The following is a 27,957-nucleotide window of genomic DNA, read 5'->3' as shown; positions in this document are numbered from 1 at the left end:
TGTCATATGGTCTACTGCTTTGGGGATCAGCAGCAGACATACAAACTATTTTCATTTTACAAAAAAGGGCAATTCGATATATCTACGGTCTTAAACAAAGAGATTCCCTTAGAGATTTTTTCAAAAACCTAAATATTTTAACTTTGCCCTCCCAATACATATTCGATAACATCATGCATGTTAGGAAAAACTTAGACTCTTTCAAAAAAGTAGGTGAATGTACTAGTAGATCACTGCGGAACAATTACAAGTTGTCGATCCCAGCACATCGGCTGGCTAAGGTAGGGAAATCATTTCTGATTAATTGTATAAGATTTTATAATAAATTACCAAAAAGTGTTCTTGAAATGAATGATAGAAAATTCAAACAGTATATTAAAGTTGAGCTTTGTAGGAAAGCCTATTACAGCACGGATGATTATATTAATGATAAACATGTGTGGCCCGAGCTGGACATAATGGCCTCTTAAATGCTTGTGTATTTTTGACATGATCTTGACATAATTTGTACAGTATGTACATATTTTATTTTATATTTATTTTATTTGACGAAATATTCGTATTGACATAATCAGTTCTACATTCATACATGTTTTTTAATGTAGACAATGTGCATTCGTCCACGATTTAGATTTAAGAGATCTTTATTTGTAAATTGACGTCCTGTGAAAATGCTGCAGTGTAGTTTGTTCCGCCGCTTCTTCTACACATGCGCTTTGGAAGCGGTAGTAATTATAATTAGATTTAAGTTATGTGACGTCAATAAGTGATACCTTGTATCCAATTTTGAAAATAAATCTATTCTATTCTATTCTATTCTATTCTATTGAATCGGAACATCGGCTGTGCCTGTATGAATCGAATTTCACCTCTTTGTTCCCGTGTAGATTGAAAAGTCATCCAACTTGACATAGCCTTTACAGGTGGCTGTTGACTCAGTCTTCTCCATAAATGATAAAGATGCGAGTGTTTGTATGTTAGTGGAACAATAACTAACGTTTAAATTTATATCATACATACATATATATAATCACGACAGAGCCAAGAGTCTTGAAAATACTGATAGGCCACGTTCAGCTATTTGGCTTTACGATAGAATTGAGATTCAAATAGTGACAGGTTGCTAGCCTATTGCCTAAAAGAAGAATCTCAAATTTATAAGCCTATCCCTTAGTCGCCCTTTATGACATCCATAAAATGAGATGGAGTGGCCCTGTATATATCATATTATAATGTCAAATTAAATAAATATCATATTGTAGGCGCGCCATAAGGCTGCAAAAGATACTGCATGTGCTTATTTCCCAAAAAAAAAACAACATTGACAGTTTTTAACTGTCCTGTCATGAAGGTCAAATACTGTCATTGTTGTGTTGTGTATGTTTTATTCCATTTAATCATTCATATTTTTATTACCTAAACGATATCTCGTTGAATATTCCTATAATATAATAAGTCACATGAGCCTAGAGTAACACACTGCTCAACCTATTAAAATTCCAATCACATATTATCATTCCAACAAACCCAAACATTGTAAACATAAAAATTAGTTTTTAACCAACACTAGCTACCCCAAAATCCGCTTAAAAATGGGTGGTAAAGCCGAAAAGGGTACTCCGAAGTACATCGCTAACAAGATAAAAGCCAAGGGACTGCAGAAACTGCGCTGGTATTGTCAAATGTGTCAGAAACAGTGTCGTGATGAGAACGGTTTTAAATGCCATACGATGTCCGAATCACACCAAAGGCAGCTTTTGCTGTTCGCTGACAATGCTAACAAGTACATAGATGAGTTCTCCAAGGAGTTCTCGGACGGTTACTTGGAATTATTGAAGCGGCAATTTGGCACAAAAAGAGTCAATGCAAACAAAGTGTATCAAGACTACATTTCTAACAGGTGAGCCTTGTTTTGTGTTTAGTAGTTCAAAATTAATATTTTATTTATACTAATAAAGCTGAAGAGTTTGTTTGTTTGAACGCGCTAATCTCAGGAACTACTAGTTTGAATTGAAAAATTATTTTGGTTTTGAATAGACCATTTATGAGGATGCTTTAGGCGGTATAACATCACACTGCAACTATAAGGAACAAAGAAATAATGGAATATGTGAAAAAAACGGGGAATTATAATATTAGAATAGATAAACTTTTCCTTTTGTAGGCCAAGGGCTGGAAACCTATTCAAATCTCAATTCCATTATAAATCCACACAGAAAATGAAAAGCCGAGCGTGCATGAAGAGAGTTATGAATGTGGATGAAGCAAAGGAAGTATGCAGAGATTGTGGCAAGAATAGATTGACATGATGTTATTTTGTAATTAATTTTCAATGCAATTTTATATTAATTAGTTTTATTTTATATAATTGACTTGAATTCGAATGTATAGCTGAATTGTAAAATTAGTTAGGATAACTTGACTCTGAAATTATTGTATGTCAATTTATGACAGGTCACAGCGATTCACAGTACCTTTATTATGAGCTTTTTTTTACCTGTGTTACCACAATAAAGACATTTGATTTGACAAGTGGAAAGAGGTAGTCTCTGCCTACCCCTCCGGAAAAGAGGCGTGATTTTATGTATGTATGTATGTATCCACACAGCTGGCCTCTCAGTTCTTTCACAACTGTTGGCTCCGCTAGCCCTGCAAGCGATTTAAACATGACTATATGTACGTATGTTTCAGAGATCACCTCCACATGAACGCTACACAATGGGAGACGCTCACAGAGTTCGTGAAATGGCTCGGACGGGAGGGCAAGTGCGTTGTGGACGAGACGGAGAAGGGCTGGTTCGTGGCGTACATTGACAGGGACCCGGCTGCTGTGGCTGCGATGGAGGCGAAAGCCAAGAAGGAGAAGATGGACAAAGATGATCAGGTATAGTAGATCGTGCGGTGCGGTTCCCGGCACCAATACAAAAAAGAATAGGACCACTCCGTCTCTTTCCCGTGGATGTCGTTAAAGGCGACTAAGGGAAAGGCTTACAAACTTGGGATTCTTTTTTTAGGCGATGGGCTAGCAACCTGTCACTGTTTGAATCTCAGTTCTATCATTAAGCCAAATAGCTGAATGTGGCCATTCAGTCTTTTCAAGACTGTCGGCTCTGTCTACCCCGCAAGGGATATAGACGTGACCATATGTATGTGTGTATGATCAGGTACAATTTTTAAACCTCGTTTGATGAAAAAGAAGAAGGTAGAAAAAAGATAATCAAAATCGTCGTATAGTTTTAATGATCTAAACATACATACAAGACATAGGAACAGGAAAGGGAAGCGACTTTGCTTTATACTTGAGAGGGGGTTTTAAACCACAAAAGCATACCTAAAGAGGGTTGACCTCAGGTCAGGTCAGGTCAGGCAGCTGGTCATAAAACTTGTAGCCAAAACTTTGTAGTAAATATACATACATACATATAATCAAGTCTATATCTCTTGCGAGGTAGACAGAGCCAACAGTCTTGAAAAGACTGATGGGCCACGTTCAGCTATTTGGCAAATAGTGACAGGTTTATAAGCCTATGACCAATAATATGTTAATGTTTCACTCGTTTTTGCAGGAACGAATGCTAGAATTTATCGGGAAGCAAGTCGCGCGTGGTAAAAAGGAGGGTACTACTGCAAGCGAACCAACTTACTCCGAATTCAAGAGGGAAAGTAGCCAAGATAGAGTCACTCTCAGTTTGAACTTGAAGAGGAAATGTGAAGGTACAGTATTACATACATAAATTAAAATAGAATAGAATAGCGACCTGTCACTATTTGAATCTCAATTCTATCATTAAGCCTGAACATGACCCTGTCACTCTTTCCAATCACGTCTATATCCCTTGCGGGGTAGACAGAGGCAGCAGTCTTGAAAGACTGATAGGCCTCATTCAGCCAATTGGCTTAATGATAGAATTGAGATTCAAATAGTGACAGGTTGCTAGCCCATCGCCTAAAAGAAGAATCCGAAGTAAAAATAATGCCCTACTAATATTATAAATGCGAAAGTTTGTAAGTATGTCAGGTTGTCAGTATGGATGTTTGTTACTATTTAACGCAAAAACTACTGAACCGATTACGATAAAATTTTGTATGTAGGTAGCTGAAGACCCAGAATAACATATAGGCTCCTTTTTATCCCGGAGTTCCCGCGGGATTGATAGGGTTTCCATGCGGACGAAGTCGCGGGCGGCTTCTAGTATATATACTTAGGTTATATATATATATATACATATAGGACGTCCTGGTAAAGCGAAGGAAGTATGCAGAGATCGTGGCAAGTGGAAAGAGGTAGTCTCTGCCTACCCCTCCGGAAAAGAGGCGTGATTTTATGTATGTATGTATATACATATATAATTAAGTTAATTACAAGTTATTAATATTGAATGGCAACCTCTCTTCCAGGCAAAAAACCTGAGTCGTTACCAACATCAGCATTTAAATTGAAATCAAAAGATGACAGCAAAAAGACAAAATCAGATGTAACCGTTGAGAAGAACAAGAAATCAGCTTTGGATGAGATCATGATGATGGAGGAGAAGGCTAAAGAGAAGGCCAACAGGTATGTTAGAGTCTAACGGCGATTATATACATATCCGTGTGGCTCCCCGCACTATTTGAAAAAAGAATAGGACCACTCCATCTCTCTACCATGGATGTCGTAAAAGGCGATGTAAAGGTGGTGTGTTAGGAGACTAATTGATAGACCGAATGATGAGTTAATACTGAATTATATTTCATACAAATCACTTATAAATAGGGTTACATTGTCTTACCTCTACATCTCCCTCGCAGGAGAAATTAAAATAAAATACAGTTTTATTTTAATTTTATCGAAATATGAATTAATAGAAGTTTACAATCCACTGTATTAAAACTACTTATTTGTAGGTACCGTGCACGGTTTGGTACAAGAATTAAAATTAGTTAATATTAATTATTGACATATTTTTTTTTTTTTTTTTTTTTTTTTTTTTTTTTTTTTTTTTTTACATAATATTTTGTTATAGTTACTTATTTATTTTATTAATGGAACTCTTTTTTTTTTTTTTTTTTTTAAAAAAAACAACACTAATGTTACAAGTGCAGGCTAAAAATAGATTAAGCTTATACGACATTACAGTATACAATGCAATTGCAAATATTTCTAAGTACTTGTTAAATCATATGGTTGATTTTCTATAACAAAGAAAATAAAATAAAAATGTTACTTATGTTCTTTTAATTATAATACTAATAAAAGTATAAATGGGTAATATTTCCTTTTATTTTTACTTAAAGTTATATCTTACTACACGTACCCAATACACAAACTATGCTCTACAATACAAGTACAGGCTAAAAATAACTTTCGCTGACCTGACACATTCTTTATACAATGCAATCACTAAGTATTTTATGAATCATTCTGACTGTTACTCATCTCTGTAGGCTCATGATAAAGTTTAGTTCTATTTTTATGTACTATATCTATTTTATTATTTTTTATAATTTCAACATTTGGAGGAATTTCCTTTACAACCTTATAAGGGCCAGAATAAATACTTTGGAGTTTATTACCTGTTTCGTTCTTTAATAAAATAAGATCGTTTTCTTTATAAATAATAGAATTGCTATTTCGATCATATTTTTCCTTCCTTCTATTTTTACTTAATATTAAATTATCCCGCGCTTCTTTCTGAGAAGTTTGTATCCTGTATCTTAATTCTAAGGGATAGCTATCTACATTATACAATGGGTCTACGTAATCCTTTGTGAGGTTTGACGGTAAAACACATCTCTTACCGAATACGAGCTCAAACGGTGTAAACTTAGTCTCACTGTGAACGGAAGTGTTGTGTGAAAAACACCAAAATGGTAACCATGTACTCCAAATCTCAGGATGTCTTTCACATTGGATACGTAGATAATTACCTAAACCCTTGTGAGTGTTTTCCAAGCTACCCAGTGTCTGATGATGATAGGCTGTTGACTGCAACTGGTCTATATTCATAAGTTTACAAACCTCTTTGAATATTGATGATAAAAACTCTGTTCCTCTATCTGTGGCTATCACCTTGGGAATGCCATACCTCAATATAAAATTATTTACGAACTTTTGAGCTATTTCAACACTACTTTTTGTTACCATAGGATACGCTTCAACATATTTTGTTAATTCACACTGAATCGTGATTATATATGAATAATTGTTTTCATCCCTATCTATAGGTCCTACAGTATCAAGGAAAATTTTTTCGAACGCTGAATTAGCAGTTGTCGTCACTACCATGGGCTCTTTTATATAATGTGAAGAATGCTTCATTCTCTGACACTTATCACAACGTTTTACGAATTCCTTTACGTCATTTTCAAGCCCTGGCCAATAGTAATATTTTTTAATATTTGTGAACATCCTTCTAACGCCTGCATGGCCACTTGTAGGCAAAAGGTGGAAATCATTTAAAATAATTCGTTTTTCATCTTTATCTTCTATCCTTTTTATATCATTTAAAACACACAAACGTGGTCCGGACCAATTCTTTATGTCTTTTATAGCGCTTACTAATTTCTCAATAAATAAACAATAATTCTTCTTCTTAATAAAACATACTTCACTTATGTCATTACTTTTACATAAAACACACAGTTCTCTCGCAAATTCGCCTGACGAAATTTGTGATTGAGAATCTGGATTAATAAAAATACATTTTTTCTCTTCAACATATAATAATGTGTTCGTTTTACTACTCTTATATCTCATTCTTCTTAAAAATTGCATGTCTGTAACACTCGCAAATCTTAACTCTATAGATCTCTTGGGTTTAATATGTGTTTCTATGACTCTCGGGTGATCAGTCCAATCGTCAGTAGGTACCATATTATTCCCAGTATCTTTATTTTTCTCATTCTCACGTCTTTTCTGTGCCCGTGTCATAACATTCACCATTTGTTCATTCATCTCCTTCAATTCATCCGATGATATACATAAGCGAGACAATGCATCTGCAGCTGCATTATCAGCTCCTCTTATATACTCTATCACAAAATCATACTCTTCCAAAGCCATTCTGAACTTCATCAATCTACTAGACGGATCCTTCATATTAAACAGATAGACAAGCGGTTTATGATCTGTTTGTATAATAAATTTCCGACCGTATAAGTATGGGCGAAAATGTTTTACGGCCCAAACTATTGCTAATAACTCTTTTTCAATAGTTGGATAGTTCTTTTCCGCTTTGTTAAGACTCCTACTTGCATAGGCTACTGGCCTGCCATCGTTGTTATTTAAAACTGCACCTATAGCATACCCCGATGCGTCTGTCTGAATTATAAATGTATTTTCCTGAGATAAATTGGGATATTGTAATACAGGGTGAGAAATTATTGCATTTTTAAGAGTTTCAAATGATTTTTGACAAGCTTCATCCCACACAAATGTTACATTTTTCCTGCATAATTGATTTAATGGATGAGCCTTTTCAGCAAAATTTGGAACAAATCGCCGATAATAGTTAACAAATGCTACAAATCTTTTTGCCTCATCTGTTGTTTTTGGAACATGATAATTTTGAACTATTTTAATTTTTTCTGGGTCTGGTAAAACACCAGCTGCCGAAACTACATGACCTAAATATAAAATATCTTTTTTCAAAAATTCACATTTATTTGGATTCAATTTAAGGTTCACTTCTCGGAGTCGCTGAAAAATGTCCTGTAAGTTTTTATTGTGACTTTCTAAATCTCGTCCCATACATATTAAATCATCTTGATACACCATACATTTTTCATACGTAAGACCTGCCATAGCTATATTCATCATCCTGGAAAATGAGCTAGGACTAGTTTTTAGACCCATAGGCATCCTAGTCATTTGAAACTGACCTGAACAGAACGCAGTATATTTTCGGCTACTTTTTTCTAAGCTTACATTGTAATATCCTTGGTGAAGATCTAAATGTGTATAATATACACAACCCGATAACGAATCTAATATTTCATGAATATTTGGAAGGGGAAACTTATCTTCCTTAATAACATTATTAATTTTCCTATAATCTACTACCAACCTCCACTTTTTCTCACCTGTGGAATCTAATTTTTTAGGAACCAATAATATTGGACTAGACCACTCACTTTGACAGGGTTCTATAATACCTTCACTAAGCATTTTATCTATTTGTTTTTTAATTTCATCTTTTTGTGAATGTGGTAATCTGTACGGTTTCACGAAAATCGGTTCAGTATTTTGTTTAAGGTGTATGCTATGTTCATAAATATTAGTTGTTGATAATTTATCAGAAGGTAAATAAAATATGTCTGCATATTTCACACATATATTTTCAATAGACTTTTGCTCTTCCATATTAAGATAATCCAACTTTAATTCCATTAATAACCTTCGGGCCCGATCAGCATTTTTATTACATTTTCCAAAAGCACAACTTTGATAATCACTAGCTTTGTGAACTATAGGTTTTATTTCACTTAATGTCAAGTTCTTTTCTGTGGTATTTAAAATTTGTATAGGGATTTTACCGTTCTCAGGTTTTACTAATGCATTAGCTATATAAATGCCATCACAAATTTCAGAAGAACATACAACACTTTCTTCCGTCAACTCTGTATCAATATAATGTATAGTCTCACATCTGGAAGGAATATTAAACGAACACTGATTAGTTGTTAAGGGCATGACTATCTGTTTATTTTCGTTTGAATATAATTGTAGCGATTTATTTTTAAAATCCAGTGTCGCTCTATATTTATTCAAAAAGTCTTGTCCAATTATTCCATTCGCCCTACAAGGTAAAGAATCGAATACATAAAATTTCTGAGTAACACTGTTCTTCATAGATGGTATGAATAACTGTAAACAAACGTATCCAATTGCTCTAACTCTACCACCTATGCCGTCTATCTCTATGTGCTCTTTTTGGAGTGGAATATTTTGCTCTCTGACATGTTTATACTTTATAGCCGATATAGAAGCGCCGGTGTCGACTAACCAAGAATATGCGCAGTTGTTAGACAAATGTAATGTTACATGACAAGTATTGTTACTAGCCAATATTTGATGTTTAGTCACGAAAAAACTGAATATTAGAATTCGTATCAACCTTTCCTTCTACGTCATCACGTGAAATCATATGAACTTGATGATTATAGTTGTTTGTCCTACCTCGATAGTTTCGTCCAAAATTTCGGCGAGGAGTCGAACCTCTATAACTATTATCACGACCACCTCTATTGCGCCACACTCTCGCACCTTGGTTTCCTCCTCGTTGACCGCTAGACCCCTGTTGCATATGATTATACTGGGTGTACTTACCTCGATATACTCTCGGACCTCTATTGTAGTTACCACGGCCTCTAAAATTACGATTACCATTATTACGATAATTCCTCATTGTCATAATATTGTTGGAAGTCGATGGTGATGCGACATCCTCCTCTACCGCTGCTTGAACTGCATCCTTTAAGGATGTAAATTTCTGTGCTAAAATAATAGTGGAAATCCTACGATTTCGCAATCCTTCAGCAAACTGTCGAATAGCTTGATTTTCGTTTATACTTTTTAAAGCTTTATACTTTTCCGAATCTCCTTGTGATTGCGAAATTGTAAGATTGACAAACATCTCTGAAAGTTCTTTTCCATAATCTACAATCGACATCTCATTCTGTTTTAACGATAATAATTGTTTCTGTATCGCTGTTGCTGATTTTTTAGCTAACAAGCACGATCTCATCGCAAGTACTAAATCGGCAATAGTGTCATATTTATCATTTAAAAGTAATTTTGCACTTTCTGACAACCTACTCCTCAATACAAAAGTTATTAATTTTTTCTGTGATTCACTATCTAGTGTTTCTGCATAATACTCAATAGTGTCAATGAGGTGTTTTGTGTTATTTTCATCATCATTCATAACAGGTAATAAACCCAAAGCAACTTTATGGTTAAATTTCTCCATTGTAACTATCTTTCTATCAATTTTACACAAACTTTCTATTTCTTTAAATAAATCTTCAAATAAAGTACAATGTTTACACAATAATTCGTAATCCTCACTTGTTAAATCATTCAACTTCTCATTTATCTCCTCTAATACCTGCTCATATTTTAATTTTATCTGTTCAGCTTCTCTTAATTTCTTTTCAATAGTTTCTCCTATTCGTTTAGAAGGTCCTATTTTTATTAAATAAGTACGTATACATAATAATTCCTTATATATATCATGAATCAATTGAGCCATAACAATCAAATATAAGAGCTTACCCTTAACTAGTGTTTACTTATCGTCCATCCATACACGGAGCCTCATCGCGTTACCCTCTACACTGCACTTTATTTTGTTAGATATTTATTATAAGTAATGTTCTTTCTCTTCTTTTATGATTGAATTCATTTCTTAAAAGGTCCTTATTTATTTATTTTTTATTTATTTTTATCACTTCACTTTCACTTTTTATGCCGACACTTGTATTGTATTGCACTATTTCCGCATTTTGCGTCTTAGACCTGCTCGACCTTATCTGCCTCACGTCGTCCACGCCATGACCTCATCAGGAATGACTCTCTCTTATTTGTTTGCCTTATCTCCTCTCTAATCCACTTTCTGTGGCATCTTTTGTAAAAATGGTATATGACCATGCACACTCCGACAAATAGTATAACAAAAATTACACTGAGCATAATATTTGTTAAGCCCATATGTCGCTCTATCGTGGCTTGATTTAAAGCTCCACCACCAGCTGCATTTTGCGCCAAAATTATTTCCTCTTTAGTTTGAGATGCGCCCATTATGACGATTTTTAATATCCACTTCACACGTCGACAGATAGAGAACAAAATTTGCACTGCCCATTCTGTACTTAGTAGCCTTGCACTGTAGCACCGAGACGAAATCCGAAACTACACGTGCCAAACCGACACCAAATATGGCAGGGTCGCCATGTAAAGGTGGTGTGTTAGGAGACTAATTGATAGACCGAATGATGAGTTAATACTGAATTATATTTCATACAAATCACTTATAAATAGGGTTACATTGTCTTACCTCTACAGCGACTAAGGGATAGGCTTACAAACTTGGGATTCTTTTTTAGGCGATGGGCTAGCAACCTGTCACTATTTGAATGTCAATTCTATCTTAGAGCAAAATAGTTGAACGTGGCCTATCAGTCTTTTTAAGACTGTTGGCTCTGTCTACCCCGCAAACGATATAGACGTGATTATATGTATGTATGTACATACATATCTATACTAATATTATAAAGCTGAACAGTTTGTTTGTTTGAATGAGCTAATCTCAGGAACTACTAGTTCGAATTGAAAAATTATTTTTGTGTTGAATAGAAAATTTATCTAAGAAGGCTTCAGGCTTTTTAATATCATGCTGCAACTATTAGAAGCTAAGAAATTAAGAGAGAATATGAAAAAAAAAACGGGGGAAATTATTCATCCTTGAGGGCTTCAATGATGCCCAAAATAACTAAATAACAATTATCTACAGCACCAAGTGCGAACTGGACAATTGGACATAATGCGCCCAACCGTACCTAAATTATTTTATATCTAAGGAAAAAATAAAAACGAATTGCTGATGATCAGAGATCGGAATAGGTAGATTGATTTTATGTACTTGCATCATGAATTACCATAGAAAGCATAACATGGATAAGCCTCTTTTCCGGGATTCCATTTCAGTACTTACACTTACAGTAAACTACATTGTCCGCGGGTAACATAGGACTACAATTTACGTGAACGAAGTCGGGGTAAAACAGCTACCACTAATATATTATTCATCCCACTTGTAAAAATTCCGGAAAATATCTTAATAATTTACAAATCCCGCTATCCCGGACGGAGGCATGTCCATATTAATATATACGTTTCAGTTCATTGACCCCAATTCAATCTACCTATTCCGATCTCTGCTGATGATACATATAAATTCATATACTTAATCACTTCTTTTGACATTTTGCGAATTGGACATAATGGACGCCCGAACGATAATAATTTAATTATTCATATTTATTTCCTTTACAGAAAAGATTATTGGCTCACTGATGGCATCATAGTGAAAATAGTGACAAAATCTTTGGGCGACAATTTCTACAAGCGCAAAGGTATTGTTGAGAAAGTCATAGAAAAATACGCGGCTCAGGTTAAACTGGTCGATGACGGTGTCAGATTGAAGTTGGATCAGGTGAGCTTATTTTTTACACGGTACATACATACATACATAGTCTAAGTGGGTAATGGGTTCAATGTATTTGTCAGGTTTCATTTTGCAGCGGCAATACCTGGTATAGCAATAACATACATACATATGGTCACGTCTATATCCCTTGCGGGGTAGACAGAGACAGCAGTCTTGAAAAGACTGAATGGCCACGTTCAGCTATGTGGCTTAATGATAGAATTGAGATTCAAATAGTGACAGGTTGCTAGCCCATCGCCTAATAGAAGAATATCAAGCTTGTGAGCCTATCCCTTAGTCGCCTTTTACGACATCCATGGGAAAGAGATGGAGTGGTCCTATTCTTTTTTCATTGGTGCCGGGAACCACACGGCACATTTATATGGTCAAAATAAAAATTCTGTATTGTCTAGTATATTGCAGAGTGCCGTGTGGTTCCCGGCACCAAGATAAGAATAGGACCACTCCATCTCGCCAAATGGTCTATTCGACGCAAAAACATTTTTTTTAATTCGAACCAGTAGTTCCTGAGATTAGCGCGTTTAAACAAACTCTTTAGCTTTATAATATTAGTATCGATAATGTTTTTGTTGAAAAAAAATGTACCTATAGTTATTTACTTCGTTCGTCGTTCGAGCTGATATTGTTATTATTCCCTTTTTTCTTTTTTGTTTTAACAGAATCATTTGGAAACAAACTCTTCAGCTTTAGTTATATTAGTAAAGATAATGTGTTTGTTGAAAAAAATGCACCTATACTTATTTACTTCGTTCGCCGTTTGAGCTGTGAGCTGATATTGTTATTCCCTCCTTTTTTTTGTGTTTTAACAGAATCATTTGGAAACGGTGATACCATCAGCGGGTAGGTCGGTGCGTTTCGTGAACGGCGCGTATCGCGGTGAAAAAGGCGTACTGAAAGACATAGATACTGACAATTTCTGCTGCGATGTTGAGGTGTGTATGCGCATAAATCTAGATATTTCAACGTTACATTACATGTGGTCACGTCTATGTACCTTGCGGGGTAGACAGAGCCAACAGTCTTGAAAAAACTGAATGGCTACGTTCAGCTGTTTGGCTCAATGATGGAATTGGAATCAAATAGTGATAGGTTGCTAGCCCATCGCCTGAAAGAAGAATCCCAAGTTTGTAAGCCTATCCCTTAGTCGCCTTTTACGACATCCATGGGAAAGAGATGGAATGGTCCTATTCTTTTTTTTGTATTGGTGCCGGGAACCACACGGCACATTTTAACATTGCCCTCCTAATACATATTCGATAATATTATGCATGTTAGGAAAAACTTACTCTTTCAAAAATTGCATGATTGAGGAACAGACTGGCATCGTGTTGTTTACAGATGATACGTCACTAATTTTTAAGATGAAGCGCCGTAGTGAAATCTGTGATGATGTGAATAGCACTTTACCCGCCATTTCTACAGTTAGAAATGGCGGGTAAGTAAGTAAGTTGTTGATTGTAAACCAGTGTTTACAATCAACAACTTACTGTTAAATGCAAATAAGACCCAATGCATTAAGTTTACACTTCCCAATGTGCGGCAGGCAAATGTAGATATTAGTGTAAGTAGTAAAAGAAATTCTTTTTTAGGCGATGGACTAGCAACCTGTCATTATTTGAATCTCAATTCTATCATTATGCCAAATAGCTGAACGTGGCCATTCAGTCTTTTCAAGACTGTTGGTTCTGTCTACCCCGCAAGGGATATAGACGTGACCATATGTATGTATGTATGTTTTTTTTCAAATTTTTTGTTACAGATTTCAGAAGGCCTGCTCACCGGCCGTTTGGTAAAGGGAGTACAATATGAAGACATTAGCAAAATGGCGTCGTGACGTGAATTAACATAATAGTTAATAGTGTTTGTAAATAAAATTAATTATATATTTTTAAGATATGACCTGGAATTTTATTTCACTTACTTTTCCTTCGTGTGGCACTAAAGTATAGGACCACTCCATTGAATGTCGTAAAAGGCGACTAAGGTATATTGCTTAACTTGGGTTCCTTTTTGTAAGCGATGGGCTATCAAGCCGTCAGTATTTGAATTTCAGTTCCATCAAAACGTAGACTTTCGTACGTAGACGTTTGCACTCGCATCACGCCAAAACTATTGCTCAGATTTGAATGCGGTTTTCTGTGATGCCTTACAGGCTTAGCCCAGCTATAAACTTTTGTCACCCAAAAAGAACTTTTTCTGATTGGCCTGGGTCTTGGATATTTATCTTTACCAGTATTTATTATAAAATATAGTATCGTTGAGTTAGTATCTCGTAACACAAGTCTCGAACTCACTTCGAGGCTAACTCAATCTGTGTAATTTGCCCCGTATATGTTTATTTATAAAGAACCAGTTCGTATTGTAAACACCGGACCAATTTTACACCAGGCCGTGTATAAAATAACAAATTGTAAACATCTTATTGAAACTATATTTTATTAATAACTTATTAAGCTAAATAAAAGTTCTGTGAAAAAGTTCTAAAATATTTTGTATAAAACATTTTTATTAAATTCTACAAGTTTAAATATATACTATCAAACAAACAATATGTATGTAGGTATGTAATATAACATAATTCAATACGCAAGTGACTTCATTAGAAATAAAGATAAAAAAATTCTAAATTGAAAATTTTACCAACTTATTTTATTTTAATTTTCCATAATAATGTTATATGGAACGGTTAATGCAGTATATTTATTTTCAGTTGAAATATTTTGTCGGTTATCTAAATTTAATTAAAACTTTGAAGTCACCCGCCACTAATAATTTTACATTTTACGCTACAATAATTTGTGATGAAATTTGTATCAGCACCGTTTTCTAAATAACAGCACCAGAGTTTTTAACAAGGCACGGATTTCGGAAGTATAACATTTTTTTTTTAATATTAAATAACAAAATGTCAGAACAGTTATAAAATGTCAGAAAATATTTAAGTAATAAGTATATAAATATATTATTTCAATGTTGATTAAGATGTTTTTTGTGTTATAAATACATATAAACCGATATACCTGGCTAATATACAGGGAAAATTGAATTATTTAGCGTTATTTAATTTTAGACTGTGATTTTCTTAAGTTTTTAACTATACTACAAAGTATGTAGACCACAGATATTTTATTATATGTAACATTTTTTTTATTCTTCGATATCATAGACTAAAATTATTTTAATATCATAAATTCAATGTTGTCCTGTATAAAAATTGCCAGTTAAAATAAATTGAATCAACATTGAAACATCAATTCAGAAACAAAATTGACGAGTATCGGAAGACAAAATTAAACAATTTTCTTAAAACTATTGCATTTAATAATGAATAACTGTAAGATATACCATTTACGTTTGCAACATTCATAAATGTTTGATTTTATTAAATTTTAATTTTTTCTTAACCCTGAAATGTCATATTGATAAATAAGTAATTCTGCCTATTTCATGGGTCAGATTTAACTTTCACCTTTATTATATAAGATCATTTACAGTATATATTTATCATGATTATATGTATAACCCTCTTAAAAAATCAGCAGACTTGATATGTGACATATTAATGTTAACCGCCTTCAAAAAAGGTAGTTCTCAGTTTGACCTATATATATGTTGGTGATTATCTCGCAGTACGCTAATTTTGATGCGGTTTTCAATAAAGTGTTTCATACACTTAGAAGAAGGTTTTATAAATTTTAACCACTACAAAAAGGAAGCAATTCTGGAGCCAGCTCTTTTTGTACAAGGTTATTTTTATTTGTACATTAAAGATACGTAAGTAATTTATATGTTACTCTTGAGGTATAAGTAAAATCTGATCCAATAGTATTCGTTAAAACTGACTCAAAAATATTCTTAACTTACAAACTGCATTTCGTATAACGGTTGTGTCATTCGAGTCGGTTTTAACTGCGAAAGCAAAGGCGTATTGATAGACTCCTTAAAAATATTCGTTTACTCGTTCTTCAGTAGGTACAATAAAGTAATTTTATTCAGTAATTTTATTATGTATATATATATATATATATTCATTTCAGTTACTTCATTGTATAGTGAAGGTATCTTCTATCTTGGAAATATTGACACAAAGACCATTTAATTTCGTATTGTAAGCTCGAATTCATACAGAATGTAAACAATTAGATAAATTTTAGGAGATCAGAGATGCATAGGTAATTTTGTTTTTCTGTAACAAAAACAGTAACCATCAATTAATAAAAAAATACCAAATAAAACGTTTCTTTTATTAAAAAAAAAAACAGTCTCCGTCAATTAATAAAAAAAAATATAAACGTATTTACTTATTTTTTTATATTAAGCTTATATTGTTAACACCGTTTTTACTGTCGAACAAAGTACCTACCGTTTTTGTTACATTCCGTATATCTTAAGTATTTCATGTCAAATTATATTCCTTTATTTTTTGTCTAGAATTTTTGAGGCAGTCTATACTACGCCATCGCCCATAAAACAATTTATAAACACTAAAGTTTAATGTTAAGTTTAAAGATTGTCCGGTCAAATTAAATTTCGGTAGGTATTTCTCCAAGGTATGTAATGGGAATAACATTTTGTGTGCCAGCTCTTTATTTTCTCGCGCGAATAATAAAATTTTTGAAATTTACTAGAACTTGTCACTTTCTAAATCTTCAAAAGGTAAAAAAAAAAATCAAGAAAAAAATGAAAGCACATCGCAGGAAAGTTCCGATTTTATTTTCTAGTAATTAATCCGCGTCATTGCCTTTAGACTACTTCAAAAAAGGAGGAGGTTCAAAATTCGACCATTTTTTTGAGAGAAATGGTTTTTGTTTTCAATCTATTATTACAGGTTTTAACACATTGCGATAATTCTTTTTGCCGAACCTCCCAGCTTTACAAAAAATATTGGCAAAAAAAGATACTATCTAATTTAAAAAAAAATATTATTTAAGATAATGTATTTGATGTTACAGAAAAAGACCTTTGCCTTTAATTGGTACCTATGATTAAAAATATCGAAATATGACATTATTTTTTTACTGAGTTGGGTACAACAATCGTACATTTTACCATACATCCAGTGTAATTGTTTTAATCACTTTGACCGGCCAATCTCAACATAACAGTTCAAATTAACAAGGCAGTGTTGCACTATAGGTAGTACATATATAGGTAAATTTACGTACTAAATAAACACAAAATGCTTTTAATACTAACCCTAATAAAACACTATAGTAACAACTGCAAATAACATGCTAATAATTTGTAACACTTTGTATATTTCATAATTTTATTTTTATTGACGCCTGCCTGTAAGTGTAATTTTTTGAATTTATACTCCATTTTGGACAAATAAACGATTTCTTTCTTTCTTTCTTGGATTTTTTTTTAATTCATTGGGTGGACGAATGCAATGCAATAAATATATAATTATAAAAAACATTGAAAATACTTCTGCTTATATTCTTATTTCAAAATAATTGTTGTTCATGCTACGCAGTTTTCTTAAATTAGCGGCAATGGCGCGAGGTCATTCTGCCAAGTTGTCATAGCAGTGTTGCCATTAAATATAAAAAAAAACTACTTTTTCAGTAGCTTCTCTTCTTCCGGATGGGTCGGCTTCTCCGGCGTTTTGAAAGTCGCATTGGTAAGAAGACTGGCAGATGTTGGGACGAACTGTGAAATTATAAATTTGTTAATATTACACATAGTTTAACTTCTCAAATAGACGTTTAGGAATTAGGTGTCACTTAATGTGTTGCAAATTACAACAAAAAAAATAAGAGTCTACAATTTTATTATTTTTGTACAATTCTGCTGATATTAGTCCAGGTTTCGACCGCCTTGGAGAAGCGCCTAGAATATAAGACCAATTAAAATCTACTGAAAAAGTAAGTGCTAGTTTCATAGATAACATACCCTTTTTTGGAATGATGAATTAAAAAAATTTTGACTGATTTTGATGAATTTTTTAACACAGAGACAGAAAACATTTTTTCTGAAAATTACGGGATCGAAGTCCCGCGTAAGACCTAGTATTTTGTAGAAAACGTAAATAACGAGCTGGGGTAAAATCTTAATGACAATAAACTTAGTAACAATCTCAAACCTTAGTGGTTACGCTATGCTAAATTATTTCCTATTGAATGTTTCGATACGGTCATAAATTAAAATGTAGGTATATATATATATATTAAACCTGATAAGTAATTATTATTTTTCCCATTACACAAACACGGACGATACACAAATGTCTACATCTTCTAAAGAGCAACAATTTTAGTATAAAAATCGAAAAATATAAGACACATATTTATATGTAAGTACGATTATGTTAGTGTATTTTTTTAGTTTAGGACAAACCAGTTTTTTATTTTTGTCAATCTATTATATTTTTTTTTCATAGAATTTTTTTTTAAATTATTTAGGTACACACGAAACAGAAGTTAACAAATCCATAATAACCATCAGTATAATCTTGTTAGTGGCACAACACATGTTTGTGCTATAATTTTTAAAAACAAACCTTTAATATCTATCTCTTGGTTCCGGGGACTAGCGGCGTGTAAATAAATAAATATGTTAAAATATTTTAAATTAAAAAAATAATAATTTTAATAGGTAGTTTTATAACACGTTCACTGCGGCAACACTTACTTAAAAAAAAACTTGACAAAAGCATGCAATTTGTTGTCTTGTAAATAAAACAGTCGGTTCTTTTACCCGCTTTTTAAATTTAACTTATTTTTTTATGTTTTTTACTTTATGAATAACGCATAACAGCAGTAAACGTGTATATAAATAAAAAGTATAAATTTTGCAATTATTAGAAGTAATGTTATGTAAGTAATACATAAGTAAATAAATAAATAATTGAGACTCTGTTTTAAACTAGTGATTTGTGCAAATAGATTAACACAACTTATTGTTTCCGTAATTATTTGTTTAAGAAAACTTTGATGTTAAAACTTAAGAAAATAGCAAACAGAGGGGTTAGTGAGAGTTTTTAACCGACTTAAAAAAAAGGAAGGTGGTTTCTTATTCGACCAATGGCGTCGGGCAAGTTAATGCTAATTTGTACATACATACGGCCACGTCTAAATGCCTTGCGGGGTAGACAGAGCCAACAGTCTTGAAAAGACTGAATGGCCACGTTCAGCTATTTGGCTTAACGATAGAATTGAGATTCAACTAGTGACAGGTTGCTAGCCCATCGCCTAAAAAAGAATCCCAAGTTTGTAAGCCTATCACTTAGTCGCCTTTTACGACATCCATGGGAAAGAGATGGAGTGGTCCTATTCTTTTTTGTATTGGTGCCGGGAACCACACGGCATAATTTGTATGCAAATAAATCAGCGCCACCTGGTGGCATGTTAAAAATGGCGTTTCATCGAGTAAAACTCGCACTAACCCCACTGATAAAAGATAAAATGTCAAATGACGTCATAAGGTTTCATTTGAATAATTAATTAGGTAAATATTTTTTCTCAAACCAATGTATTTATATGTAAGTAAAATTAAATGAGAATTGTCAGAGATTTAGAATTATATTTACTTAGATATGTTATATATATATATATTTTTTTTTTAAATAAATACTGACCTGCCGTGGGGGTTTCTCTGGTTCCCTGATCTCCTCCAGTATCTTATCTCCACCTTCACTCAGAAGCTGTAAGGGAGAAAGAGAAAGAATGAATTTGACGTTTATTAGAGAATATAAATTAGATAACAATTTACCTAACAGAATTAAATAAAATAAATACAATAAAAAGTAATTATAAATCTAATTAAACTAAACTAATATAATAATTACAAACCTAGATCATTTGACAAATTCGCTTTAGTGATGTTCGAGATATTATTTATAAATAATTATAAGTATTAAACGCGCAACGTTACGTAATTATTTTTTATTTGAAACGTTTCTTTTCACACATCCCTCTCGAGGTAGATGTATGGCTTTATGATGGAATTGAGATTGGAACAGTGACAGGCCCATCGCTTACAAGAATCCCAAGTTCATAAGCCTTTCCTTAGTCGCCTGACACAACATCCATAGGAGAAGTACGGAGTGATCGTATTCCAAAGTACAGGGAACCACACGCGCTAATCTCAGGAACTGGTTCGAATTGAAAAATTATTTTTGTGTCGAATAGACCATTTATCGTAACATTTAACAACAATTTAATATAACCTATGTATTTTTCATGTACGATTGTTGGAGAAAATAAAAGATTTTTACTTACTTTTTAGGAGCTGCAACTTTAAAGAGCGAAGTAATAATGGAAAATGTGAAAAAAAAACGGGGAAAACTATTCATCCTTGAGAGCTTCAATGATGCCCAAAATAACTATTCCACGCGGACGAAGTCGCGGGCACAGCTAGTTGACTTATATGAAATTTAATGAGTCACCTTATCAACTTCCGGTTCAATCTGCTCATTAGTCCCACCCTTGTTCAAGGCTCCCTTCTCCATCAGCGTAGCGCGTTTAGCTGCCAAATACATATTTCTGAAAAAAAAAATATTTATGTCAAAATTCAAAATTTTTATTCATTATTATAGGATACTTCATATCGCTTAATTATTGTCATAACGTTTGGTTTCACGACATTGGTTAGCGTCAAATAAACTACTTAAAACAATTTGTCACATACATACAGTCACTTCTATATCCCTTGCGGGGTAGACAGAGATAACAGTCTCGAAAAGACTGATAGGCCACGTTCAGCTGTGGGGCTTTACGATAGAATTGAGATTCAAATAGCGACAGTTGCTAGCACATCGCCTAAAAGAAGAATCACAAGTTTTTTAGCCTTTTGTTCAGTCGCTTTTTACGACGTCCATGGGAAAGAGATGAAGTGGCCCTATGCTTTTTTTAAGCAAAAGGAATACCAATATATTGAAATAATGTTGAAAAGCCTTAATCGCCTTTTGCGACATCCGTGGGAATTATATGAAGTGGCCCTAATCTTTTTTTCAATTCGTGCCGGGAACCACACGGAACCCTAGGTTTAGGTTAGGTTTATAGACTTTTATTCTTATAAAGACATATTTTACATCACTCACATAAGAACATAAAATACAAAAAAATACATAAGTTCGTTGTCATACTGATAAACAAAATATAACTGCAAAAGTTCAGTAAATTGAGATTACGTGCTCGGCTAATTGTCTCTCGAATACATCGAACGAGGTAATATTTTTGATATCAGAGGGTATCTTGTTAAAAAGGCGCGCACCTTTCAATATGCAACGCGATTCACCATACACCCTGTATAATAATAATAACTAATATTATAAAGCCGAAGAGTTTGTTTGTTTGAACGCGCTAATCTTAGGCACTACTGGTTCGAATTGAAAAAATCTTTTTGCGTTGAATAGACCATTTATCGAGAAAGACTTAAGGCTATATAACATCACGCTGCAACTATAAGGAGCAAAGAAATCAAGGAGAATGTGAAAAAAATCGGGAACAATTATTCATCCTGTAGGTCTTCAATGATGCCCAAAATAAATATTCTACGCGTACGAAGTCGAAGTACAGCTAGTACATACATACATACATACATAAAATCACGCCTCTTTCCCGGAGGGGTAGGCAGAAACTACCTCTTTCCACTTGCCACGATCTCTGCATACTTCCTTCGCTTCATCCACATTCATAACTCTCTTCATGCAAGCTCGGCGGTCAAAAGTACAGCTAGTATAAATTGAGCGATCATAAAAATGGACCTTACCTCTTGATAGTAAGGTAGTATAATTCAGCGATGGCGCGGACAGAGTAATCCGGCACGAAGGTGTGACGCAGCATGGAGTCCATGTTCAGGTTCTGGAGGGAGCCCAGGTTGGACGGCGTCGGGTTTTCAGCTGGGCAACCAAAAAAAAACATGTGAATTCTTGCCATAATTATGTATGTGCCGTGTGGTTCTCGGCACCAATACAAAAAAGAATAGGACCACTCCATCTCTTTCCCATAGATGTCGTAAAAGGCGACTAAGGGATAGGATAGGAGTCGCTTCGTGTACAAACATGACTCACCCAATCCAGGGTCCATGGTCAAAGGCATACCCCGGGCTCCTCTCCAGAGTGGTGAGGATGCGACCGGGACTAAAAGCCAGGACTAAGAGGAAAAAGTTTTCGCGCGATCGCATCACAAACATACATACACATAGAAAGACAGAACCTGAATAAAATTTTACAAAAATCAGAATAATTTTAAGATTTAATAAAATCAGGTTTTTAGCAACTCACCCAACCCCACGTTCTGGGTCAAGGCTTGAACTCCGAAGTACGTGAAGGGCCCAGCTTCGAACACCAAGTTCTCCTGGCCCACCGTCACCTCCACACGACCTTCCAGGATCAGCACGAAGTAGTCCACCTGCGGGAGAAGGGAAACATAAGATTAAAAGAACATGTCTACGAACAAGCTTAAAATTATTGTTGTGACAACTGTGTTTATTTAAAAATGTAACACTGCTTGAATGCGTTACTTGTTTACTATTATTTTGTATTAGATTAAGGCTTATTGTAAGTGAATTTAATTCTTTGTGAGTCAAATAAAGATCTTTAAACCTACATAACGTAAACCCTTTAAACATATACATACATATGGTCACGTCTATATCCCTTGCGGGGTAGACAGAGCCAACAGTGTTGAAAGACTGAATGGCCAAGTTCAGCTATTTGGCTTATTGATAGAATTGAGATTCAAATAGTGACAGGTTGCTAACCCATCCTAATCCATCCAACCCATCGAATCCCAAGTTTGTAAACCTATCCATTAGTCTCATTTTACGAAATACATGCGAAAGGCAACAAAGGATGGAGTGGTCCTATTCTTTGTTGTATCGATGCCGGGAACCACACGGCACTCCAATCCAATAAATATATTTAACACGACTCACAGGTTTCCCCTCCTGGTACACGTATCGTTTTGGGTCGTTCTTGTCCTCGTCTCCCCTCAACTTGATGTGCTGGATCACATCTTGCTTGAGTAGACGACGAAGCACCGTCTCCGAGACCAGGTCCGGTCGGAACGGCTCCACACCTGCGGGTAGATTTAAATTTAAGCACAGCGCCATCTAGTAGTATTTTTTTGTATCAAATAACATTACCACACATGTGGTAGAGTTGAATTTAAGCACAGCGCCATCTAGTAGTTATAATTTGTATCTTATATTATAGCACCACCACACCTGTGGGTAGATTTAAATTTAAGTACAGCGCCATCTAGTAGTAATTGTTTGTATCTTATAACACCACCATGTGCTACAGTTGAATTTAAGCACAGCGCCATCTAGTAGTAATAGTTTGTATCTTATAACACCACCACACCTGTGGTAGAGTTGAATTAAAGGACAGCGCCATTTATTAGTTATAATATGTATCTTATATTATAACACTACGACACTTGTGGGTAGACTTAAATTTAAGTACAGCGTCATCTAGTGGTAATAGTTTGTATCAAATAACACTACCACACCTGTGGGTACAGTTGAATTTAAGCGCCATCTAGTAGTTATAATTTGTATCTTATATTATAACACTACGACACCTGTGGGTAGATTTAAATTTAAGTACAGCGCCATCTAGTAGTGATAGTTTGTATCAAATAACACCACCACACATGTAGTATGTAGTTTAATTTAAGCACAGTGCACAGTGTATTTTTCAACGCGAAAGTTTAATATCAATTACTTACTGGTGTTCAAGAACTGGAAGGTAGCCAGGATGAGCTGAGGCGACACGTGGACCCTCTGGCTGTGATGGTGACCGGCGAAGGCGGCCAGGTCTTGGAACTTGTTCACTGGGCGGGTGAGGCGTTTCTTGGTACGATTGTCGCCTGCAAAAGACGGTGACATTATTATAATAAACTAGTGGCCGCCCGCGACTTCGTCCGCATGGAAACCCTATCAATCCCGCGGAAAATACAGCCTACATGTTATTCTGGGTCTTCGGCTACCTACATATCAAATTTTATCAGAATCGGTTCAGTAGTTTTTACGTGAAAGTGTAACAAACATCTATACTGACATCCTGACTTACTCACAAACTTTCGCATTTATAATATTAGTAGGATTAATCCGTATCAAGGGGTTCACATCAGCTAAGTGAAATTTAGAAACGCGAGCGCACATCGACATGATCGACTTCAACGCCATCTATCAACAAAACTTGTGACCACAGATGGCGCGCGTGATGAGACAAAATTGATAAAATGTGAACATGACTTGGCTAAAATGCTGCAGTGCAATTTTTTACTGTGTTGTTTGTGAGTATGTATTTTATTTGACGTCAAACGATGTTGTGAAACCAAAAGATGTGACAATTATTAAGTAACATGAAGCATCCCAAAGAATATATTTTTTTTTATTTTAATAAATATATATTTTTTTTATTTTAAGTACCTACTCAGTCGGGCTATTAATTTTTTTTTCGTATTTAATTTTTTAATTAAGTAAATCTTCGAATTAAAAAATCTGTGTACGTACCTACATATTTGACTAAAAATTGACTTACTGATTACGTCGGATTCATCCACGATTTCAGCCTGGATCATCTCCTCGATGACGTCCTCCAAGGTCACCAGGCCAACGGTCTCATACACGGGGTCACCGTCCCCTTCTTCTATGCGCTGTACAAAGGCCATGTGACCTTTGTGACCTGCCAGGAAATTACAATTATTATTAAGCAACTAGCTGTCCCGGCACACGTATTTTTGCCATATATGTAAAATAGAATTTAAGTAATTTCTAGTTAAAAAAATTGTTAAGGGTGGACAACCCTTATTATTGAGGGGTATTACAAATAGATGTTGGCCGATTCTCAGACCTAATCAATATGCTCACAAAATTTCATGAGAATCGGTCAAGCCGTTTCGTAGGAGTACGGGAACGGACAATGTGACACGAGAATTTTATATATACATACATGACAAATTACACGGATTAAGTTAGCCTCGAAGTTAGCTCGCAACTTGTGTTACTTTATTCACGTCTTTATCCCTTGCGGGGTAGACAGAGCCAACAATCTTGAAAATATGTACCGACAGTTCACATAGAGCTGTAAGATTTTCTAATGGAATTGAGATTCAAATATAGATAGGTTGCTAGCACATCGCCTACAAAATCCCAAGTTCATTAGCCTATCCCTTAGTCGCCTTTTACGACATCAGTGACAAAGTGTCGGATCGGTTAATGATTTTTAAGTGTTATTATTTATGTCTACCTTCGCCTTTTATATATATGTATGTTTCTTTTCGGCGAAAATTCGTGACGACATTTTTAAAACTGATTCATGTGTTGCCTAAAAATAACAACGTCTGCGTTGAAACCTTGGCGGTGTCTGGGTGTGATGCCAATTCGGTTAAGTATTGCTTGTCGACTGAACTAATTATGCAGGCAGACCGGCCTACTACAACTACCGCTGTTTCGCTTTTCATTATGACCTGATAAAACTGACTGAGGGTCTTCAGCGGTGTTTTAGGCGTCGAGGTCAACGAATTCTAATATCTCAAGTGCGCCATCTAAGATAATAATTTCCATAAGAGTTTCTAACCAAGAAGTATACTTCTTGGTTAAGAGTTTCTAACCAAGAAGTATACTTCTTGGTTAGAAACTCTTATTGTGGATATGAGTGTTTGCTCTTCTTGAGAAACTAATTACCCTCTTTTTTGAGCAGATTATCTTGTAGTGGACGATTTTCTTCAATTATTATTCAAAGCGCCATCTGTACTTCATTTTCAGAAACTAAATACCACAGAGCCATCTATGTTTCACATTGAATACTAACCTTCTTTGAACTGCTTTAACATCACATCCAAAGTGACATCCTCGAACACGAAGTTGCAAGGATTCTGGTAATACTGACAGAGGGTCTTCAGCGGTGTGTTATCGTCGAGGTCAACGAAGTCGAATATCTCAAGAGCGCCATCTATACTTCTTGGTTAGAAACTCTTATTGTGGATATGAGTGTTTGCTCTTCTTTAGAAATTAATCGCTACTAACCCTCTTTTATCAGCAGATTATCTTAAAGTGGACGATTTTCTTCAATTATTACTCAAAGCGCCATCTGTACCTCATTTTCAGAAACTAAATACCACAGCGCCATCTATGTTTCACATTGAATACTAACCTTCTTTGAACTGCTTTAACATCACATCCAAAGTGACATCCTCAAACACGAAGTTGCAAGGGTTCTGGTAATACTGACAAAGGGTCTTCAGCGGTGTGTTATCCTCGAGGTCAACGAACTCTAATATCTCAAGAGTGAGAGGGGATATGAGTGTTTGCTCTTCTTGAGAAACTAAACTTGAGAAACTAATCGCTACTTACCCTCTTTTTTGAGCAGATTATCTTGTAGTGGACGATTTTCTTCAATTATTATTCAAAGCGCCATCTGTACTTCATTTTCAGAAACTAAATACCACAGCGCCATCTATGTTTCACATTGAATACTAACCTTCTTTGAACTGCTTTAACATCACATCCAAAGTGACATCCTCAAACACGAAGTTGCAAGGATTCTGGTAATACTGACAGAGGGTCTTCAGCGGTGTGTTATCGTCGAGGTAAACGAACTCTAATATCTCAAGCGCGCCATCTATACTTCTTGGTTAGAAACTCTTATTGTGGATATGAGTGTTTGCTCTTCTTTGGAAACTTATCGCTACTTACCCTCTTTTTTCACCAGATTATTATTTAATTGGGCGATTTTATTCAATTATTACTCAAAGCGCCATCTGTACTTCATATTCAGAAACAAAAACCACAGCGCCATCTATGTTTCACATTGAATACTAACCTTCTTTGAACTGTTTTAACATCACATCCAAAGTGACATCCTCAAACACGAAGTTGCAAGGGTTCTGGTAATACTGACAAAGGGTCTTCAGCGGTGTGTTATCATCAGGATCCACAAACGCCAAATCCTTGATGAATAATACTGTGACTATGTTCCCTCGGTGTCCCTCGTATACTGGGATGCGGGAATAACCTGGAGAAGAAAGATAAGGTTAATAAGGCATCCTCAATGCTTTTAATCTGCGCTGCCTCTTTGACTATGGATTTTCCTTTTTATTTTGGTTGACTGGAAGAAATCCCGATTGGGATAAGTCCGCCATTGTACATATTCTTTTATATTCAATGACTGTTCTGATTTTGTTATATTTATTTTTATGTGCAATAAAGAGTTTACAAACAAACAAACAAGGTTATTTAAATTTGCTTAAATTATTATTATTACCTACTAGCTGTGCCCGCGACATCGCCCGCGTGGAATACTTATATTGGGCATCACTGAAGCCTCAAGGATGAATAATTACGCCCGTTTTTTTTTCTTCGATCCTAATTCTTGCAGCGTGATGTTATATAGCCTTAAGCCTTCCTCGATAAATGCTCTATTCAACGCACACGCAAAGGTCGCTTGTGTCGTGCGGACGCGTCCACTTACTCCGTTTTAGTCGATTTACTGGTAAAGATCGCGCGATTCAATTTAGACACTAGACATAATAGCTTTAAAGTTGTGAATAATACGAATCGTTAATATTACGCATAAATAATATTTTCTGTGAGGCGTGTTGTGTGACGTTGACATACATATTCGTAATCTGGAAGAGGCATTCTGAAGATGTTGCGCTCGCCTAGTATGCAGCCCAAGGGTACGTGTAGCTCTGAGTCCGACTTGAGTACTGTCTCCGATACAGCATGCGGTGCACATCGCAAGAGGAGACACGACGATGACTTCAGCGAGGTGCTCCAGTGCTTTATC

At 34.9% G+C, this 27,957-nt stretch overlaps 2 protein-coding genes across 3 annotated transcripts in view; one reads left to right on the top strand and one right to left on the bottom strand.

Moving 5' to 3' along the window:
- Nucleotides 1-1,354: 1,354 nt before the first annotated feature.
- On the top strand, nt 1,355-14,108 carry LOC106129201 (DNA/RNA-binding protein KIN17). The gene is made up of 7 exons (XM_013327694.2): nt 1,355-1,900; nt 2,692-2,884; nt 3,567-3,714; nt 4,399-4,555; nt 12,035-12,194; nt 13,019-13,141; nt 13,969-14,108. The coding sequence occupies exons 1-7, from the start codon at nt 1,593-1,595 to the stop codon at nt 14,041-14,043; spliced, it is 1,164 nt and encodes a 387-aa protein (XP_013183148.1). The 5' UTR covers nt 1,355-1,592; the 3' UTR covers nt 14,044-14,108.
- Nucleotides 14,109-16,236: 2,128 nt separating this feature from the next.
- The window catches only part of LOC106129213 (unextended protein), a 43,986-nt gene continuing 32,265 nt past the window's right edge, over nt 16,237-27,957 (bottom strand). The window contains exons 6-15 of one of the 2 annotated variants that reach the window (XM_060953230.1): nt 26,992-27,183; nt 24,709-24,852; nt 23,891-24,031; nt 23,094-23,236; nt 22,441-22,567; nt 21,927-22,056; nt 20,602-20,698; nt 19,792-19,857; nt 18,715-18,743; nt 16,237-17,864 (exon numbers count right to left, since the gene is read on the bottom strand). In XM_060953230.1, the coding sequence (XP_060809213.1) occupies nt 18,717-18,743; nt 19,792-19,857; nt 20,602-20,698; nt 21,927-22,056; nt 22,441-22,567; nt 23,094-23,236; nt 23,891-24,031; nt 24,709-24,852; nt 26,992-27,183 (1,067 nt within the window). In that variant the 3' untranslated portion in view covers nt 16,237-17,864; nt 18,715-18,716. The remainder of the gene's footprint in view (nt 17,865-18,714; nt 18,744-19,791; nt 19,858-20,601; nt 20,699-21,926; nt 22,057-22,440; nt 22,568-23,093; nt 23,237-23,890; nt 24,032-24,708; nt 24,853-26,991; nt 27,184-27,957) is intronic. The other variant, XM_060953229.1, reaches the window with a different exon arrangement.

The sequence above is a fragment of the Amyelois transitella genome, chromosome 31, assembly GCF_032362555.1.
Source record: "Amyelois transitella isolate CPQ chromosome 31, ilAmyTran1.1, whole genome shotgun sequence".
Lineage (NCBI taxonomy): Eukaryota > Metazoa > Arthropoda > Insecta > Lepidoptera > Pyralidae > Amyelois > Amyelois transitella.
The sequence above is the reverse complement of the archived record's forward strand: the minus strand, read 5'-3'. Positions and strand labels throughout refer to the sequence as shown.